This window comes from Balaenoptera borealis (genome assembly GCF_965194805.1).
Source record: "Balaenoptera borealis genome assembly, chromosome: 8".
NCBI classification, from domain to species: Eukaryota; Metazoa; Chordata; class Mammalia; order Artiodactyla; family Balaenopteridae; genus Balaenoptera; species Balaenoptera borealis.
In genome coordinates, this window is record NC_138865.1 from 59,925,158 (window position 1) to 59,947,013 (window position 21,856).

Genomic DNA, 21,856 nt, shown 5'->3' on the forward strand with positions numbered 1-21,856 from the left:
ATGATGGTATAATTAAATTTTAGTTTTTACATATGTGATCTCTTTGCTTTTACGTTTATGTAGACCTCAGTGGCTGGGAGGAGATAGGAGGAGTCATTGTCATTGGTTAACCTTTAACAGATTTGTAGAAGAAAATTGATATTCAATATCATACAGCTTTATATGCATATATAACTTTACTCTTGCAATGCCTTCACACCTTGTCTTGCATAGTGTCAGAGCTTCTGTTTCACCAGTTAACTTCACACAGACAGACTCTTTGTGCTTATAATGTGATTTGTTCATCCTGGCTCACTGTAGCAAAACTCCAAATATTTTTTCCCTATGCAAACATACCATAGGCATTAGGTCCTGGTGTGTGGGATCCTCAGCCTGTCACAGATTGCATGATGCCATCTGCTTCAACCTGAACAGTGTATCTTCTGCTGGCAGATTTTATTGAAGTTGCCATGCTCAGGTTTTAAAAAAAATCAGGTTTGACATAAGAAGCTTACTTTTGAAAAAATAATAATTGATCATGCCTGCTGTAGATTTTAAAATAAGCATTTGAAAGGATTCCCAAAAGCCTCTTCCTCAAATACATTGATCTCTTTTACATCTGTGGTTGTAGATAGCCAATAAAATGGTGAATTATTGGTAACTTTGGTAAGTTACTGAGTTTCCTGTTTTATTTTTCAGGACAGGTGGCAAACTTAAGCATGGACTGGTGACATAAATTGTGAAATATTTTGATTGCTTCTGTCAATGGAAGACATTTACTAATGTCTCATTCCCAGAAATGATATCTAAATGATTGTTTGCTATGTGTATAATACGAAGATGACAGTAGCACCATGATGAAAAAATCTAGGTCATAATCTACTTACTAGGTGTGTGACTGTGTAATTTTGTCATCTGTAAAATGGTAATAGTGATTCTTGGAGGGTCATTGGGCAGATTAGATCAGAGTGGGTCCTTAAGAATGGATAAACATTTATTCTGCAGATGTATATTGAATGCCAACTCCGTGCAAGACACTCTCCTAGAGGATGAGGATATAATAGAGAATAAAATAGTCAAATTCCTCCACTGGAGAATTCTGCATTCTAGTCTGTCTCTGCAGATTGGGATGGGAGCTCCATGACAGCAGGGTGCATGCCAGGCAATAATAAGCACCATGAAGAAAAACAGGGCAGGGTCAGCTCATGGAGCGTAATGGTAGGATGCAGTCTTAGGGTTGTCAGGGAGGCCTTCTCTGAGGTGATGTTGAGTGCACTTGGACGAACTAAAAATGTAAGCACGTAGATACTTGGGGGAAGGACGTACTTGGCTGCTAGAGAGAGCAGCTTGGCAGTTGGAGGAACAGTAAAGTGGTTAGTATAGCTGGAGCTATGTGAGTGAAGGACAGAGTGCTGGGAGATGAGCTTAGAGAGTGATCCAAAAGTGTCATTGATATAACTTTTCTTACGATTAATTGTAAATTAAAAGTTACATTCCAGACACCCTATAGAAATACAAAATTAGGATTGACTCTTTGCACTGTTTTAATGATTGCTTAGCTTTAATGTAATATTTATTATTTACATTTATTATTATTTAATATTACTATATTAATGTCAATGTGATTTTATATAAGATATTCTATAAATATATTAGTATTTAATAAATATATTATTATTTATTATTATTAGATTATTTAGCTCTGTATAACAGGCACATACAAGTAATTATAGAATATTTTGTTGTTGTTTATTAATATCATTGTACCTGGAGTTAACCATACTGTGAGGTTTGAGGGCATAGTCCTCCAGACTGGCAGCTCTTCCCTAGACTTGTGACACCAACAGCAAGGAGTTAAGCTCCAAATACAAAGTTGGAAGGAAGAGTCCTCACAATACCATCCTCACTTCTGATTCCAACTGCACATTCAGGAGGTTCCCCAAACCACCCTCAGGTTCAATAATTCATTAGAAGGACCTATAGAACCTACTGAAAGCTGTTAAGACTCATGGTTATGGTCTATTATAGGGAAAGGATACAGGTCGAAAGTTAACCTAAGAAAGAGACGCATAGCACAGAGTCTGAGAGGATTCCAGATGTGAAGCTTCCATTTTCCTCAGGAAGTGTTCCCTTCCCAAACTCGATGTGTGACAGTATACATGGAGTATTGCCAACCCAGGAAGCTCACCTGAGCCTGGTGTTCAGAGCTTTTATTGGGACATCATTTCATAGGCATGATTGATTGCCCATGTGAGATGACTTAGTTTAAGAATTTGAGAGGATATCATGTGGCCTTGGGACCCACCGTGAATAACAGAGACACTTCTATCATCTGGGAAATTCCAAGGGTTTAGAAGTTACTTCCTATGAGGTAAGGACAAAGGCCAGGCTTCTTTTTGGGAAAGACCAAATTCTTTGCTGCATAGGTTGTTATAAAAATTCAAGCAATATGGTAAGTTAATGGCCTTCTGGAATCCCATCTCTTGGGGACAACTAGTGTTCTGTTGGTGGTTTGGTATATATTCTTCCAGATGTTTAATACACATGTAAACATTTTTTGAGTGTACATTGAATTGTACTATACTTACTGTTATTATTCAATAACTAGGCTTTTTCACTTAAAAACATATGTATGGATGTGTTTTTGTGTGTGTTTTAATGAGTACCTTGAAGTTGAACCTGATTCTTTTCACTTAATTAGTTTTTAAAACGTTTTCCACCTAAAAAATAGTGCTGTGTTGAACATCCTTGCATTTACATCTTTGTGTATTTTTCTAATTTTTCTCCTTGAAATAAATTTCTTGAAATAGAGTTGCAGAATAAAAGGGTATGGACATTTTGAAATTTCATAGGTACTTCATTATTACCTCTCTTGGGATGATTCCTATGAAATAGTTTATGGAATGACAAAGTTGTTAATAGTCTCCATATTACTCTTAGGTAAACATTGCAACTCCCACAATTTCAAATTTTGAATGTGCCCACATTCCACATCTCAGCCCAGCTGTAATTCCTACTCTGCAAAATGAATCATTTTTATTATCCCCAAATAATGGGAATCTGGAAGTTCTTACAGGATTGGGTACTGCACACATCAATGGGAAACCTGCTTGTGATGAATTTGATCAACTGATCAAAAATATGGCCCAGGTAAGAGCATTTCTTCCTGATAGTTAACAACAGAATGTATGATATCTTAAGAATGTAATCAGGTCCTGGATAATTTGAAGAATACTTATATATATTTACATTATGTTAGTTAAATATATACATTAAATATATATCAAGTATATTTTAAGTATATATTATATTCTTATTTATGAAGACATAATATCTGAAAAAATTGGAATGACAAAGATGTAGAATTATGTGGGTTTAGGTGGTTCTGAGATTTTTCTATTCCTTTCTTTAATTATCATATTTTAAACTGAGCATTATATGTTATGTTTCAGAAATATTCTTCAGGATAAATAAAATGTCTCATTCTAGGTGATGAGTGATAAAGTCTATCTTAGAAAAAAATATTTTTAATTTCTTTTTTTCTTAAAGAACAGATTAATGCCACTAATAAGATGATTGCAAGTGCAGTGATTTGCATTTAATTGTATTTCTTGCTTTTTTTCCTGAACAGGGTCGCCAAATAGAAGTTTTTGAGCTCCTCAAACCTCCATGTGGAGGCCTTGGGTTCAGTGTTGTGGGACTGAGGAGTGAAAACCGGGGAGAACTGGGGATATTTGTGCAGGAGATCCAGGAGGGCAGTGTGGCCCACAGGTGAGACTGTCACTGTGTCTTTTCTGTTTTTTTTTTTTTTTTTTTAAATTAATTAATTAATTAATTTATTTTTGGCTGTGTTGGGTCTTCGTTTCTGTGCAAAGGCTTTCTCCAGTTGCGGTGAGCCGGGGCCACTCTTCATCGCAGTGCGCAGGCCTCTCACTGTCGCGGCCTCTCCCGTTGCGGAGCACAGGCTCCAGACGCGCAGGCTCAGTAGTTGTGGCGCACGGGCTTAGTTGTTCCGCGGCATGTGGGATCCTCCCAGACCAAGGCTCGAACCCGTGTCCCCTGCATTGGCAGGCAGATTCTTAACCACTGCGCCACCAGGGAAGCCCTCTTTTCTGTTTTTGATACCGCATTCAGAAGGTACTGCTCACCTTGGGAGAATTTCAAGGAACAAAAATGAACAAAAACAGACAAAAAACTGAATACAATCTGTTATTAACTAGTTTTTAGAAATCATTAAATTCTTAACATTGCTACGATAAAAAGAAAGTCCTTTGAAAGGAGAGTTACTTTTAAATATAGTCGTAACTTAATCATTTTTTAGTAAGGAAAGAAAAATTTGACTAGGACAGTACTCTCATTGCTATTAAATGGGCTCTTTTTGATTAGATTTTAAAATTACTTTGTAGAAAAGTATACAAATGGCCTATGATAATTTGAGCAATATTTTATTAATATACTCAAAGCAACAAGTAAATATATACATCTTTGCTTTCATTTGTAGAGGATAGGAACATCTAAAATACAATGTATAGGTTGAGTGGGTAGCTGAAAAGAAGGCGCTTTTAACTGGGAGGGGTTGATTAGGGGTAGGTCAACTGGAGCCAAAGCATATATATTTTCCCTTCCATTTTTATTTTGACATAATTGACATACAGCAGTATGTGAGTTTAAGGTGTACAGCATAATGATTGGGCACAATAGTAAACACCATCTCATATACATACTAAATTAAAGAAATAGAAAAAATATTTTTAGAAGTGCAGCTGCAGGAAAAAGCTTTCATAGTGTGGACATGAGAAAATAGAATTAAAAATAACCTGAAAATGCATGCCGAAGAAGCTGTCGTTTTTTTGAGAGCTGTTAGTTATCTTTTACCCCCTTTTTCATTCTTAGAGATGGAAGATTGAAGGAAACTGATCAGATCCTTGCTATTAACGGACAGGCACTTGATCAGACAATTACACATCAGCAGGCCATCAGCATCCTGCAGAAAGCCAAAGATACTGTCAAGCTGGTTATTGCCAGAGGCTCATTGCCTCAGCTCATCAGCCCCATAGTTTCCCGTTCTCCATCTGCAGCCAGCACAATTTCAGCTCACTCTAATCCGGTGAGTACATCAGATTTTCAAGAAGAACAGAACGTATTTTTCTAGTTCTTTAAGGTTTTGTATGGGTTCGCACTTCCTGTAGATTCTTTGTACTTCTTGGGTTTTTCCCTTTTTGTTGTATCTCTCTGTGGCCTGGAATATTTTTTATGTAATTATGATTAAGTTTATGGCTTCTAAAAAATTTTTTTTTTAAATTTTATTATTTTTCTTTATACAGCAGGTTCTTATTAGTTATCTATTTTATACATATTAGTGTATACATGTCAATCCCAATCTCCCAGTTCATCCCACCACCACCCCCCCCGCCACGCTTTCCCCGTTGGTGTCCATACGTTTGTTCTCTACATCTGTGTCTCTATTTCTGCCTTGCAAACTGGTTCATCTGTACCATTTTTCTAGATTCCACATATATGCGTTAATATACGATATTTGTTCTTCTCTTTCTGACTTACTTCACTCTGTATGACAGTCCCTAGGTCCATCCTTGCCTTTACCAATGACCCAATTTCATTCCTTTTAATGGCTGAGTAATATTCCATTGTATGTACATACCACATCTTTAACCATTCGTCTGTCGATGGGCATTTAGGTTGCTTCCATGTCCTGGCTACTGTAAATAGAGTTGCAATGAACATTGTGGTACAGGTATCTTTTTGAATTATGGTTTCCTCAGGGTATATGCCCAGTAGTGGGATTGCTGGGTCGTATGGTAGTTCTATTTTTAGTTTTTTAAGGAACCTCCATACTGTTCTCCATAGTGGCTGTATCAATTTACATTCCCACCAACAGTGCAGGAGGGTTCCCTTTTGTCCACACCCTCTCCAGCATTTGTTGTTTGTACATTTTCTGATATGCCCATTCTGACCGGTGTGAGGTGATACCTCATTGTAGTTTTGATTTGCATTTCTCTAATAATTAGTGACGTTGAGCAGCTTTTCATGTGCTTCTTGGCCATCTGTATGTCTTCTTTGGAGAAATGTCTATTTATGTCTTCTGCCCATTTTTGGATTGGGTTGTTTGTTTTTTTAATACTGAGCTGCATGAGCTGTTTATATGTTTTGGAGATCAATCCTTTGTCCGTTGATTCATTTGCAAATATTTTCTCCCATTCTGAGGGTTGTCTTTTCATCTTGTTTATAGTTTCCCTTGCTGTGCAAAAGCTTTTAAGTTTCATTCTGTTCCATTTGTTTATTTTGTTTTTATTTCCATTCCTCTAGGAGGTGGGTCAAAAAGGATCTTGCTGTGATTTATGTCAAAGAGTGTTCTTCCTGTGTTTTCCTCTAAGAGTTTTATAGTGTCCAGTCTTACATTTAGGTCTTTAATCCATTTTGAGTTTACTTTTGTGTATGGTGTTAGGGAGTGTTCTAATTTCATTCTTTTACATGTAGCTGTCCAGTTTTCCCAGCACCACTTACTGAAGAGACTGTCTTTTCTCCATTGTATATCCTTGCCTCCTTTGTCATAGATTAGTTGACCATAGGTGCGTGGTTTATCTCTGGGCTTTCTATCCTTTTCCATTGATCTATATTTCTGTTTTTGTGCCAGTACCATATTGTCTTTTTTTTTTTTTTTTAAATTTTATTTATTTATTTATTTATTTATTTATGGCTGTGTTGGGTCTTCCTTTCTGTGTGAGGGCTTTCTCTAGTTGCGGCAAGTGGGGGCCACTCACTATCGCGGCCTCTCTTGTTGCGGAGCACAGGCTCCAGACACGCAGGCTCAGCAGTTGTGGCTCACGGGCCTAGTTGCTCCGCAGCATGTGGGATCTTCCCAGACCAGGGCTCGAACCCGTGTCCCCTGGATTGGCAGGCAGATTCTCAACCACTGTGCCACCAGGGAAGCCCCATGTTGTCTTGATTACTGTAGCTTTGTAGTATATTCTGAAGACAGGGAGTCTGATTCCTCCAGCTCCATTTTTTTCCCTCAAGATTGCTTTGGCTGTTCGGGGTCTTCTGTGTCTCCATACAAATTTTAAGAGTTTTTGTTCTAGTTCTGTAAAAGATGCCATTGGTAATTTGATAGGGATTGCATTGAATCTGTAGATTGCTTTGCGTAGTATAGTCATTTTCACAATATTGATTCTTCCAATCCAAGAACATGGTATATCTCTCCATCTGTTTGTGTCATCTTTGATTTCTTTCATCAGTGTCTTATAGTTTTCTGAGCACAGGTCTTTTACCTCCTTAGGTAGGTTTATTCCTAGGTATTTTATTCTTTTTGTTGCAATGGTGAATGGGATTGTTACCTCTCTTTATGTAGCCTTTTTACTTGACATCATTCCTTAAAAAAAAAAAAAATTTAGTCCCTTAAAAAAGTTTACTCTAGGGACTTCCCTGGCGGTCCACTGGTTAAGACTTCGCACTTCCACTGCCAAGGGCCCGGGTTCGATCCCTGGTCTGGGAAATAAAATCCCTCATGCTGTGCTGTGCAGCCAAAAAATAAATTTAAAAAAAAAACAGCCAATCTTATTGATCTTATCAGAGTACGAGCTCTTTAAAAAAAAGAAAAAAGGAAAAAAAAATTTGACTCTATTGGTAAGCAAATAAAATCTTGATTTTGCTTTGTAAAGTCACCGACAGCTGTCAGTGACTTTAAGAGGTCATTTCGTTTGGAATCTTGTGCAATAGGGTTTATGCAGAAGAAGTTCTTAACAGCTAACAGTTTTTCCTTGATCATCCCTTTTTTTTTTAAGTTCTACAAAGGATCTTGCAAATCTCTCTTTACCTGGTTAAATGCAGTCACTATAATGATGTATTGATAATTTCAAGAATGGTTATGTCAGTAGCAGTAACAACATGTTGAAAGAGAAGTGTACTAAATAAAAGGGACCCTGTTAAAGCTCATTATTATGTCTGCACTTAGTTATTTAATACTAATCACAAAATAATATTTATAGAGATGTCAACTGTAATAAAAATCTTAGTTTTTCGTAAAATGTTTACAAATTCATATGGGGGCTTTGTTTTCAGGTTCACTGGCAGCACGTGGAGACTATTGAATTGGTAAATGACGGCTCTGGTCTGGGATTTGGCATTGTAGGAGGAAAAGCAACTGGCGTGATCGTGAAAACCATCCTGCCTGGAGGAGTAGCTGATCAGGTAAGCCACTCCAGCAGATTTTTTATGTTTTATCAAAAATACACCTTCATCTTTTACATTTCTGTTAGAAAGAAGAGACTTTGGCTTTAGACAATGTCAGAATCTTCTATTTTGCTGAGCTTGTATGTAAAATGTTTTTCTTAGACCTGGGGAGAAATACATTTCAAGAGAGACCTTGATTTTCAGTTACAGTTACAGACAGTGATCTTAAGACTCTTTAGAATCACAGACTAAAGCCCAGGTTGTGGTTTTGATCATTGTAGAGGTACATATCCTTTATTTTATGATTGTAAATCACGTTTATAAGCCTACTCATCTGTTTTATAGCCACAAGGTATTATGGAAAAAAGAATACTTCATTACTGAGGGGAGAAAAGCAAGATTCATCTTGTGCCTTTAGTGATGGGTCACTGGTGTCATCTTTGTATATGAAGTACAGCCTGTTTTTATCTCTTAGAGTAGTTCATTAAAGCACTGCCATTTATGCTATGTAAAGTTGTTGGAGCGTATGTGAGAAAATTGTAAAGTTACTAATTATGATTTACGTTTTAATTTGACAAGTTCTAGTGTCTCTTTTGCCTTGGTTATAATGTTTTGTATATAAAGCTGTTTGCTTTTGCATGTGTATTTGAACGTAAGTCACGTGCATCAAATATTTTTCATATTGGCAAATGAAAGGCAGATTTATGGGCAGCCTTATCAGTAGAGGTAACCTTATCAATTATTGAGAGTAACTCAATAGTATGTGCGTTTTCTTCCTTTTAAACATTAGCCAGTGTCATGCAGTATCCAGTGAAATTTCTCTATTTGACAGACTTGTGATAAATCAGCTTTACCTTGTGTATAGAGCTGCACTGTCTAATACTGTGGGTACTGGCCACATATCCCTTTTTAAATTCAAATTTGAATTAATTAAAATTAAATAAAATTACCACCCCAGTTCCTCCATTAGACGAGCTATATTTCAAGTGCTCTAGAGCAATATGTTGCTTGTAGCTTCCATATTGGACAATGCAGAACATTTCATCACTGCAGAAAGTTCTAGTGGACAGTGCCTGTATGGAGGCTTACCAGACTGCTGTTCACTTCCCTGGTTTATCTGAATTTAAGTCTCACAAAGATTTCATCTGCAAATGAGTTTTTTAGGGATGTTTATAATTGAAATGGCAAGGCAGAAAATTGTGGTATTAACTCAGTGCTTTTTTGTGGTTGATACTGTATTTTGAGTTATATATATTTGTGAAGTGAGTTATACTTCATCTTTCCTTAGTGGCATTTTCTCTTTATTGTATCCCTCAAAAAATTCACAGAAAGAGTAGTGCTTTCTTGCATCGAGTGGGTAGACATCAAATTGAAAAGCTCATATCAATTATTGATTTAAAGAATATTTATGAATTTCATTTACTTATATCACATTTAATGAAGTTAGGATGCTTCAAAAGACAGTTAACATTACAACCACATGTTTAATGTACCATGATTGGTAATTCATGTAATAGCTCTTTTTTTGTTATTACTCCCGTTCCCTCTAAATGAGGGATTTCTCTGATGAAGTAAATAATAATAACAACAACAATCTGACTAATCAGTCCCTTTTTATTCAGCATGGGCGATTATGCAGTGGAGACCACATTCTAAAGATTGGTGACACAGATCTAGCAGGAATGAGCAGTGAGCAAGTAGCCCAGGTCCTCAGACAGTGTGGAAATAGAGTCAAATTGATGATTGCAAGAGGTGCCATGGAAGAACCAACGGTGCCCACGTCTTTGGGCATCACGCTTTCCTCATTCCCATCTTCTACACCAGAGATGCGGGTAAGGAGATAAAAGCAGTTAATGGGAAAGTCAGACTGTAGCACTTAGATGACAGTGGTGTTTATTTAGAAACTAGACTTATTATTTTTTTTTTTTAAATTTATTTATTTATTTATTTTTGACTCTGTTGGATCTTTGTTGCTGTGCGTGGGCTTTCTCCAGTTGCGGCGAGCCGGGCTACCCTTCGTTGCAGTGTCAGGCTTCTCTTTGTGGTGGCTTCTCTTGTTGCGGAGCACGGGCTCTAGGCACGTGGGCTTCAGTACTTGGTGGCGCACGGGCTTAGTTGCTCCGTGGCATGTGGGATCTTCCCAGACCAGGGCTTGAACCCGTGTCTCCTGCATTGGCAGGCGGATTCTTAACCACTGCACCACCAGGGAAGTCCGAAACTAGACTTATTAATGTTAGTGTATTAGTGCTAAAGAATGAAACAAAATTCAAATGTAATGAGGTTTCAGCACTAATAATAGTTTATTAAATAGGAATAATGTCTAACAGATGAAAGATAGATTGCTTAAAAATTCTAGATTACTGTTTTTGATTTTTCTCTAAGCACATTTATGAGGAAAATGTTTTGAAGTATGGATAAATTTTAAAGAATTATTTACTACTAATACCTAAAACATTTAATTCTATCTTTTTCTTATTTAGAAGTGTTTCTGTAAGGTGGGCTGTAAGTTCCAATCATGCCCTTTCAACACCTTGCTTCTTAGTGTCTTTTTTGTGGGCAAGGTGGATAAATAAAGCTTACTAAAACCTTTCATTGTTGTTTTCAGGTATGTCATATAATTGTTACCAGATTTGTAATAAGTCGCTATTCTTGACCCAGTTATATAATTTTTTTTTAGAGAAAAGTTATGCTTTCAGGGTTGTAACAAAAGCTGTATTCATAGGCAGAGCATTCCATCTTTGTTCTTAACTTGGTGTGAAAAAAGCTAGAATGTTTCAAAATCATTATAATGTAATGGTTATCTCAAATAGTTCAGGTCACAAGATGATAGTGGATTAAATATCAACAAAATAATTTTATCCAGGAATTTCTTAAATATGTAAGAAGAGAATTACGACCAATTTCTATATGAGCTTTATAGCAAATGCAAGTTCTACATTCCTTTCTTATAGATCTAAAAACAGTTATTTTCTAAGCAGTTGCTACAAATTCTTTTTTTTAATATTCTAACCTCTTCCACAAGCCCTTTAAAACTTTATTAGAACACTTGAAATTTCCATGATTCTGTTGTTTTTAGCATTGAGTTTCGTTGCTATTTTTTGCAGGGAGAAAGAAGTAAAGAAAGAAAGCCTGTTTATGAAAGTATTTAAATGGCATTCTTTTGTGGTAAACAAAACATTTTATTCAGCAATATATAAATGAATGCAATACCAAAAACCACTTGATGTAATTGAAAGCTTAGAAAAGTATCTATTCTGTGCATATCATCATTTGTGAAGCTTGTGCCCCTTTTAAAACCATTCGATAGTCAAATTGCCACCCTCTAAAATAGCACTTGCATAAGTCTTATTAAAAATAGAAGACACATTTGTTTCAATTGAAGCAGATTTCATCCTGTCATTTTCTTGTAATTATCTAAACTTTAAACTTTTGCTAAGTTTGCACAGATAATTATGTGCAATGAAAAAAATAAAACTTTACTATAAAATTATATCTCATTTAGGTGACTTATCAGTGAGATACAGAGTGTACTTAAAGAAAATCAGAAAGCATTACCAGCTCACCCTAACCTGCATGTCCATTCGAACCAAAGACTTCATTCTTCTGTTATCTTCCTAGGGTTCTCTGTGGAATCTGCTGACACCACACTAGTATATAATGCCAACAACTTATTGATGACTTACTGAGCTAGTTCATTCATGCTTTATTCAGGGAGCTTTGCCCTTCAGTCCAATACATAATAACAAGTCTACATATTAGAGAAATCTGCTTTCAGGTACCACTCCAGGAATGAAGGAAATCAATGTGGAAAGGCATTCTTTCCTTCTAAAAAGCTTTTTGTATTAAAGTTTGAACTTATCAAGCAAATACAAGGATAGTTTTAATTAGCTGTTTTGGTACATTTCACTGGCTTTCAAAATAATCATCAGTCTATTAATAGTATATCTGGAGGATAGATTCACATTCATGGTGTTAGAATCAGCTTTCAACTTAAGATAGTAATAACAGCATGTCTTGAGTGGGCAGTATGGCCCCTACATTCTAGGAGGAATTTACATACTGTGCAGCTTTTAAGAGCAGGGGTTCTGCAACCAGCCTACCTACATTTGAATTCTGCTTCTACTAGATTGCTGTTTGTCCTTGGAAAAGTTTGTGTTCCTCAGTTTCCCCAGAGAAAAATTGACAGTAATTGTACCTACCTCATAGGCTTATTCTAAGGAGTAAATGAATTGAGACATGACAGGTGTCTGTTATATAGAAACTGCTCAGTAATTGTTAGCTGGACTTGTTCTTATTCCTGACAGACAGTTGAGCAAAGTGATGCTTAGAAAAATTCAGTGGCAAAGCTAGATTTGAACTTGTTGATGTGGATTCAAAGTATGAGTTATTTTAACTGTATTACATCCTAACTTCTTCAAAAATGAAGATGAGCCATCCCTGAAAATAGAATTTGTTAATAAGAAACTGTTTAATTTTTTACATTTTGCATGCACAGACAATAATATATTTCTCTGCTGGGGGTGTTCAGCTCTACTCTTGACATTCCTTCCGAGTAAAAATGTGATGCTCAGTCCAAGTTGTCAAGATTGAAGGAGTAATCCTACTCTATAATTTTCTAGCTGAGTTCTCTAACACCCAATTACATCATATTATTTCTAAAGATTGTGGCTTAAAAAAGATTATCTTGTTTGTTTACATGTTTATTTATGTGTATATTTATCAATTTTATTTTAGGTTGATGCTTCTACTCAGAAAAGTGAAGAAAATGAGACATTTGATGTAGAACTCACTAAAAATGTCCAAGGATTAGGAATTACCATTGCTGGTTACATTGGAGATAAAAAATTAGGTAGTTTTTAAACATTAATATTCTATATCTTTCATCTTGGCAATTGCCTCCAATATCTTTGTCTTATGAAATATTGAATCAACATAATGTATTTTCAGATTGTCATAAACTGATGGAAATCTTCCTTAGGAATAATTTAGTGCAGGTGACTCTGTTATTTTATTTCAGACAGACAAAACCATTGTCTTTTTCTGTAGCGTAAGTTTCTACTAGTGGGTTTCTTTGTGTGGTTGGATGATTTATATCTGTGCAGAATTAGGATTTTATATTTGGAGAATGGAGGATGCGTATTGTTTGAGTGTGCTTTGTAAATAGTAAAGCAAAACAAAGCAAAAACAAACCTATTTCTAATCTTAGAACCTTCAGGAATCTTTGTAAAGAGCATTACAAAGAGCAGTGCTGTTGAACATGATGGAAGAATCCAAATTGGAGACCAAATTATAGCAGTAAGTACACATTTAATAACAGCTTTGTTAATTTTCATGGTTGAGAGATGCATTCTCCTAGTTCACGCAGTTTTGAGAACTACAGGTAGCTCTATACTAATTGAAGCTTGCTTTGGTGGTTTGAGCTGTCATCACAATTACTCATTATTTTGTGGAAGTCAGAGCATTGGATAGAAGCTTTATTGATGCCATTTCTAAAGGTGGGACACTGTCTTGAATAACTGCTGGTACATCTGCTTTCTGGTTTTAATGAGTTTGGTACATTAATACTCATACTTGTATTTTAGCTGCAGATGCTCCAAAACTAAAGACCAGACATTATCACTTTTAGTGTACTTGAATCTGAAATTGGGTTGTGTGCATTTTTTTACATCAGCAGAATGACACTATTTTTGTTGGCACCATGACCAGGGCTCCTTTTAGCTGTAAGACTATAAAGGAATAAAAGAAATAAAGCCAGATCCTCTTGATTAGATCAAGCTCATAATTGTATCCTAGTAACATTAGTATGTTTTGACCATATAGCTATTCAAGGTAGTATAAAAAGAATCCAACTTTCAGTTCAGTGTTCAGTGGAAACTGGACTACCCTAACTACTTCTCAGAACATGAATCCCAGAGACCCTGCATCAAGGGCTTTCTGGTTAAATAAGTTTAGGAAAAACTGCCTGTGATATCGTTTCTTAGGGATCCACAATGCACATTGAAAACTCAAAAACTGAGAAGTTTCCCAGTAAAGAAACTTGTTTAACTCTTTTACTTCAGAGGTTCCTAAACTTTTGTAATCATGCTCTTTCTTCCCTCAAACATATATTAATATTCTTTGGAGTACATTTTGGGGAATGTTGATTTATCTTAATATATATTTGTTTATGTGTAATGAAGTCTCTGTTTTCGCCTTGGGATCTTAATAGTAGTTAAGATAGAAGAGTCCTTGTTCACTGCAGCATTATTCACAAGAGCTAAGATGAGTAAGTGACCCAGAGGTCCATCTGCAGATGAATGGATAAACAAAATGTGGTATATACATACAACAAAATATTAGTTAGTCTTATAAAGAAGGAAATTCTGTCACATTCTACAACAAAACCTTGAGAACATTATGCTAAGTGAAATAAGCCAGGCACAAAAAGTCATAGCAACAGAAAGTAGAACAGTTGTTGTGAGGGGCTGGTTAGAGGGGGAAATGGGGAGAAGTTGTTCAGTGGGTATAGTTTCAGTTTTGCAAGATGAAAATGTTCTGGAGATGTATCGTATGACAACATGAATATACTTAACACTACTGAACTATATACTTAAAAATGGATAAGACAGTAAATTTTATGTTTTGTGTTTTCTTTCACATTTAACAAAAAGATAGAGATGTCCTTTATCAGTCTCTGCTCTTTGCTTCTACATTGAAACTCTGTGACTGTTCTTGAACTTTGTTCTATAAAACTCCTAACTACACCTGTTTACCTCTTGAAATCTGCTCTAAAGACCAAGTTGTGCGTGCCACCTAAGCTGGTCATATCCTGGAAAAGAGCTTTCCTGTTGTATCTCTATTTTAACATACAATGAAAATTAACTACTTTACTTTTTTTATTTTGGAGGAAAAGGAGAGGGAGAGAGTGAATATATACATATTCTAAATCCATATCTGATAAAGAATTAAAAATTGAATATATAGCTAATGTACTTGCCCCCCAGGCTATATATTTGAATCCAATAGAAAGCTTTTTTAAAAACCAGCATTCTTGAGATATAACTCACAGAACATACAATTCGCCCATTTAAAGTGTATGATTCAGAAGCTTTTAGTATATTTACAGTTGTGCGTTCATGATCACAATCAATTTTAGAACATTTTCATTACCTTTAAAAGAAACCCCATCCCATTAGCAGTTACTCCCTAATTCCTCCATCCTCCCAGCCCTACACAACTACCAATCTACTTCCTATCTCAATAGATTTGCCTATTCTGGACATTTCATGTAAATGGAATCATTCAATAGGTGGTCCTTTGTGATTTGCTTCTTTTGCTTAGCATGATGTTTTCAAGGTTCATCTATGTTGTAGCATGTATCAATTCTTAATTTCTTTTTATAGCTGAATAATATTCCATTGTATAGACATACCACATTTTATTTATCCATTCATTAGTTGATGGACATTTGAGTTGTTTCCACTTTTTGGCTATTACGGACAATGCCACTGTGAACATTCATGTACAAACTTTTGTGTGGATGTATGTTTTCATTTCTCCTGGGTGTATACTTAGGAGTGGAGATGCTGGATCGTATAATTCCATGTTTAACCATTTAGCAAGAAGCAAGATTCCTTAACCTACAAAATTGGGATAAAGACACTTCCCTTGTATGATTTTTAGGAAAACCAAATGAGTTATTTATTTAAAATACATAGTATGCTTGGCACATAAGTACAGTTTAATTAAGCAAATATTTATTGAGGGTCTGAAATGATTACACATTTAAGTCTCAGAAAAGCTTCCTTTCAAGCTTGTCATTATTTTCATTCTTATATAAGTGGAATCTCAAATATAATTTTGCTTAGACAAGATCAGTGCTAAAGGAAATTTTTGACTCAAAAGCAGAAGCACCCTTCTTCTGAAGTATTTTCTTGCTTTCAATAAAATCACTGTCTTTGCTGTCATCAATGTTATGATTTTTAATTTTTAGCAACATTCTCTTACTTCAAAGTTGGAAGCACCTCGACTTTTAAGGAACATCATGCAGTACTTTTGATCATGCATTAATTTTGTGCAAAATACCATCATCTTGTGGGCTTTTGAGATACGGGTAGGAAAGTTCTTCACACTAGTTCTTCACACTAGTTGCTTTTCACAGCTGCTGTGTTTGATTTTTTTTTTTTCAATTTTGTCCTAGCAGCAGCTATTTGGAACTATACTCTGTTTTTATTTTGTAATTGTTGAGGTGGTGAGAAGATTAAGAAATTATTTCCTACTATTCTGAGGAGGTATTATTTTGAAACATTAACTCTTTTGTTATAAGATTCCTGTTTTACAAATTGTGCTCTGTTGACCCCTAGAGTTTCACTGTAGACATTACGGGGTGGGGAATAGAGACTTTTTTTTCCCACATTATATATTGGTATTCTGTATAGGAATTATTTAATAAAAGGACTATTTTTTTTAAAGTTGACCAACCTTGTCATTAGATAAACTCATATACTCATTTTTTTAGATTGGTATACAGAGATCCTTGATAAAAGCAGTATAGAATTAACATCTGATTTAAAAAAATATTAAACAAGCATATGTTGATAAATAAGGAAAGGTATCAAGTGTTGCCTTTGGTATTCTGTGACTTTGTTAATAGTCCCAAGTGTTGTATGTGTGTATAGGTATAGGCCATGTTGGAGGAGGGCTTGGCCAGCTAGATTGAGTGTGCTAAGGAGCTGGGCTTTTCCATTTGTTCTAACTAGGATTTCTCCCCTTACTTATTGCACCTGTTAATTGCGGTATCTGCACTGCACGTTATGAGGATGTTGGATCTCTCCTTGAGATAGCACATAGGCAATTTACTGCCATTGCACCTAGTTCCACAGCACTTTTGTCTCTGGTACAATTGGGTCTGAAGCCACCTCTTAACTCTCTTCCTGTGATATTGAGGGATCAGAGATGACCTGAGCCCTGATTTAGGTTTTGGTGACCTTGTCTCATATGTATGATGGGTGTAATTATGTTGATCAGAAACTGCTCCCATAGGGCTTGGGGTTTTCATGTTTATTAATCACCTCTTCACTTTATTAATAATAATACCAGTTTCTGAGTATCTTCCCAGTACAGAGTGCCATGCGCTGTAATTTTGGGAAAGTGGGTACCATTATTCTCATATTACAGATGAAGATACTGAGAAATTTGAACCGAAGTCTAGGTTTAAAAGTCCGTAATTATTCCATTATAGCAACTTCTTCTGTGCTAGTACCTACCACCTCTGACATTTGTGTAAGGAATATATTTTTAAATTCAGGTCATCAGGTTTTCAAAAAAAGAGAAAAATGTGTTTTTTTTCCTTTACATAATGAACTTTATTGCTACTAAGTAGACAAAATCATATGCATTCGATTTTTCTTAGTGAAACTGAATTTAAAAATTGAGCCATAAAAATCTATTGGAGATGAAACAGCTTAAGTTCTGTGCATTTTAAGAATTTTTATGGCACCTCAGAGTTGCGATTTTTCTCCTTTTCTTTACTACCCTGAGAGTAAATAACATGTTTATTTCTCTTAGATTAATTTTTGTCTTTGAAGTCTAAAGAATATAAAATTTGAACATGGCTTAAAAAAACCCTTCTCATAGAAACCACTCTTAATAGTTTATGATTTAAATTTTCAGAAAATTTCCATGTATCTACATTTAAAAGGATCATATTAGTTTATACCTTTTTATTGTTTATTTTACTTAGAAATATACCTGGGAGGTATAGTCATATCAGCACATATAAATCTGTCATAATATACTTAAGTAACCCTTATTCATGGAGAGTTATGTTGTTTATAGTTTCTTGCTAATATAAATAACTGTATTACACACCACTTTGGATATCTTTTATGGATCAAGACTTGAAACATTTGACTTTGCTGTAATAGTATTATTTAGATTTGAATTTTACTTATTTTATTACTCAGCACTGGATCTTGTATGCCACTATTTTCTTATGTTGAATTTTAAATCTGATTAATCTCTTAGTCAGCTAAAGTGTTTTTTTAGTAAATTTTAAATGAAAGAATGTGTTGGTAGACTTTCTGAACCTTTTCTGTCTGATAACCTCTTCTGTTGCCTTTGCACACTTGGATGATTTGGCTGGGGATAACATAGACTTTGCATAAGGAAGACTTAGGGGGGATAATCTTAAACAACCTTGGAAATTCTGTCATCAACTCTCTTTTAATTTTTTTATAGGGAAGGGTCTTCCCTTTTCCCTGGAAGAAATCTTAGGCAAGTGCCATGACTTACACATTGTTCTTAGAGAGTAAAATGCCCTATGGCCAATGAAAAATCACCAAATACAACCCCAATTTAGTATTAAAAATTTCCCATCCTAAATAATAATCTAATTTCAGACTGCCTCCCTGGCCTCCCAGAAGCCTGCTATGAACTGATGGCTTACGTAGGGATAGAGAATGCACTCTCCAGTATGTCTTCCCTACCTAGCTTTTCTTTTCCTCCCTCACCTCCTCATTGTGCTTTCTGACTCTTACCAGTGTAAAAGGTGAGAGAAGGAAGAGAGGAAAAGACAGTAAGACACTTCATCCTTGACTGACACTGTTGTAAGATGGCTTTGTACTGAGTGAACCTGGAGGATATTCAAAACCGACTGTCATTTAGGGTTCCTTCTTGGATTCCTGAGAGATCCTCGTGGAGATATTTGAACTTTCCATGACAGATGGTGGATTTTTTTCATCTGACTGACTCTTCTTCCCTTTGGCCCTGGTTTCTCAGCATTCTGCTCCACAGATTCTCTCTTTGGGGGTACCGTTATTCCCTAGGGGTACTCTTGGGTAGGTTTCAAGATGGCTCCAGCCTGGCTGTCTCGTGTGTGTGTGTGTGTGTGTGTGTGGTCCCCTTCTGGTCTGCCCAGACAGAGTTAGGCTGTTGAGCAGTTCTCAACATAATAGCAATTTTCTCTTGCTTCACTTTCAGAGCAGTTAAACAGCCTCTCCCTTAACCTCCTTACAGAGCTAGACACAATTTACTACCTTCTTCCCTACAACTTGTGACACAGCTCTTCTGACTTGTGGTCAAAGGCTAAACATCTAGGTGGAGTGGGGACTTACAGCACTCTTCTCTCTAGAAAAAAACAAAACAAACCTCCTTTAAATTTTTCCTAATCTCTAACAACCCAGCCCATTTATGCCCTAAATGTGTACAAATTATAATTCTTGACCAGTTAATTTAAATTTCTGCATGGTGGCCATCTCACAACACGGTATAGGATATAAATAATCATAGCATCTCAAACATAATTTCCATTTTCACATATGTTAACACTGAATATAAAATTTTGGGTTTGTAATTTCTTTCACAGAGGATAACCTGCTCACTCTGTTGCCTACATGCTGATAGATTTTTTTCTTTTGATTTTTGAAATCTAAGAATTTAACCAGGATATGTCTGGTGTTAGTTTTTTTCCCCTTGTTTTTCATATACCTCTGATTTATAGAGGCAGATTTCTTTATCTACTAATCATTTCTTTGATTATTTTTTCCTCAATTATTCTCTTCTCCTTGTATTTCTTTTCACAATTATATTGATTTTGTAGATCAGCCACATTATGTCTTCAGTCTTATTTCCCTGACCATTTTTATCTATTTATTCTTGTCCTCTGAAATATGGGAAAATTGCATATTCCTGTCTTCCATTCCTTGACTTTGTTTTTGCAGTATTTAAAATCCTGTTGACTGCCTTCATTGTAACAGTTTTCTTTTTCTTTTTTGGTAGATACTTGTTCCTTCTTTGTACGTATAATCCCTATTTCCATCAATATAATGAATTATGAATTCCTTTGAAGGGAAGTTTCAGAAAATACCTTTTTTCCTGTTCACTGCAGTGACAGTCTCATTGGAAGATGTTTGTACTGATGCTTCAGGGCACTTGCCTTCTTTTGGACTGTGGTATTTTATTCTTGTGACCTTTAGTTATTCTCAGAGATCTCAGTGAGAACTGTGCTTGTACAAAAGGGAGTAGAGATGGATTTTTGTACAAATAATTCAGGAATTGACAAAGCAAGAAGGAAGGGGAAAGTTTAAATTTAGTCAGTTTCACTTGTAGATTAATAGAATAGAGAGGAAACCGGGAAACCACAATGGGGAACGTTGCCTCTCTATAGTAAGAGATAGTTTTCTGTGTGTGTTGTGTAACCAGAAGTTAGTTGGGGTTGTGTGCGTATGCATGTGTGTGCATAGTGTGACTTCACTGCACATATGTAATTCTGTGCTGCCCCATGCTCCCAGCTTGGTGTGACCTCTAGCACTTGGTGTAGTTTTTAGAATCACTGGTTAGGGTCCACATGTACCATGTGACTTCCTCCTTTTAATGAAGGGCAGTTGTTGGATTTTTATTGAAGTTTCATCTTACAGACAAGAGAAACTATTCCCTCAAATGTAGAGATCCAGCTGGCCTGCCTTCAATCTCGTCATGTTCAGACCATTCCTCATAGAAGTTCCTCCAAGTTACTGGTATAGGGACTTGTCTTCTTCCATTGTTTACAGTTTTGTTATGGTATTTTCTCTGTTATTATATTTTTACTAGTCTTTCCAAGAGGGAATCAACAAGGTGGTGGTGGGAGGAAAGAGGAGAGTGTTAGACACCTATGTGCAAGTTGCCATTTAGCTCAAAAGTATCATACAAAACTTAAGTAACTTCTGAAGTCCAATTGATCATTTAGATCAGAGGTCTCTAGGTTTCTGATTGAATATTCCCATTGGTAAAAAAATCTGTATCTATCTATCTATAAACTACCCCTTTCTCCTTCCTCTTTTCTCCTCTCTATATATTCATATATGATTCATATATGTTATATGTTGTTTTATATGTATTATATATATTGTTTTATATACATCGTTAATGTATGTATTATATATGTGTGTGTATAAAACAAATGAGATTTAAAATATGTTTAATTAAGAGTTTTATTATATTCTTCCAGAAAACCTCTGCAGTAAGGGTACTTCATCTTGGAGATCACTGATCTAGGTCTTTATTGTAGTTCTCATTCATTTAGTAAATATTTGAGTGCCTAATGTGGTCAGCACTGTGCTCAGAAAAGCATGACACTTAATAGCCATTTTATAGCCATTTCACAATTCAAAAGGAATATCAGTGACTTTGAATTTCAACATTAAATTTATTGTTCCAGTTTTCCAAACTGTTTTTAAATTTTATGTATTTTTAAAAATAAGGTGTTATAATCTGCATTTATTTATTCAAAAATATAATTTGCTTTCCAAAGAAATCTTTGATGTATGAGCCAGTTTCTCATTTCTCATTTGTGAATATCTACTGTGTGAACAGCACTGTTTTGTTTTTTTTTTTTTTTTTGGTGGCCGCACGGCCTGTGGGCTCTTAGTTCCCTGGCCAAGGATCGAACCCGGGCCATTGGCAGTGAGAGCGTGGAGTCCTAACCACTGGACCACGAGGGAATTCCCAGCACTGTGTTTTGATGACACACAGAGCCTGTCCTCTTGGAGGATGCAGAAATAAACCAAATAATGACAGACAATGTAAAATTAAATTTCTGAAAAGTGCTGTGAAGGAGAAATGGTAAAGGGGACTTTGACTAAAGTCAGGGGCATCAAGATAGCTTAATTGTGGAAATAACTATAGAACTGAGATCTAAAGTACTTATGGGCATTTTCTAAGTAAATAGATAAGA

The 21,856-nt window shown here is 35.7% G+C and overlaps 1 protein-coding gene across 20 annotated transcripts in view; it reads left to right on the plus strand.

Annotated features, from left to right (window-relative positions):
• The window catches only part of MPDZ (multiple PDZ domain crumbs cell polarity complex component), a 358,570-nt gene that overhangs the window by 243,985 nt on the left and 92,729 nt on the right, over window positions 1–21,856 (plus strand). For all 20 annotated transcript variants that reach the window (XM_082401563.1, XM_082401561.1, XM_082401564.1 and 17 more), the window contains 7 exons: window positions 2,920–3,129; window positions 3,611–3,750; window positions 4,873–5,086; window positions 8,056–8,184; window positions 9,789–9,998; window positions 12,901–13,015; window positions 13,373–13,461. In XM_082401563.1, the coding sequence (XP_082257689.1) occupies window positions 2,920–3,129; window positions 3,611–3,750; window positions 4,873–5,086; window positions 8,056–8,184; window positions 9,789–9,998; window positions 12,901–13,015; window positions 13,373–13,461 (1,107 nt within the window). The remainder of the gene's footprint in view (window positions 1–2,919; window positions 3,130–3,610; window positions 3,751–4,872; window positions 5,087–8,055; window positions 8,185–9,788; window positions 9,999–12,900; window positions 13,016–13,372; window positions 13,462–21,856) is intronic.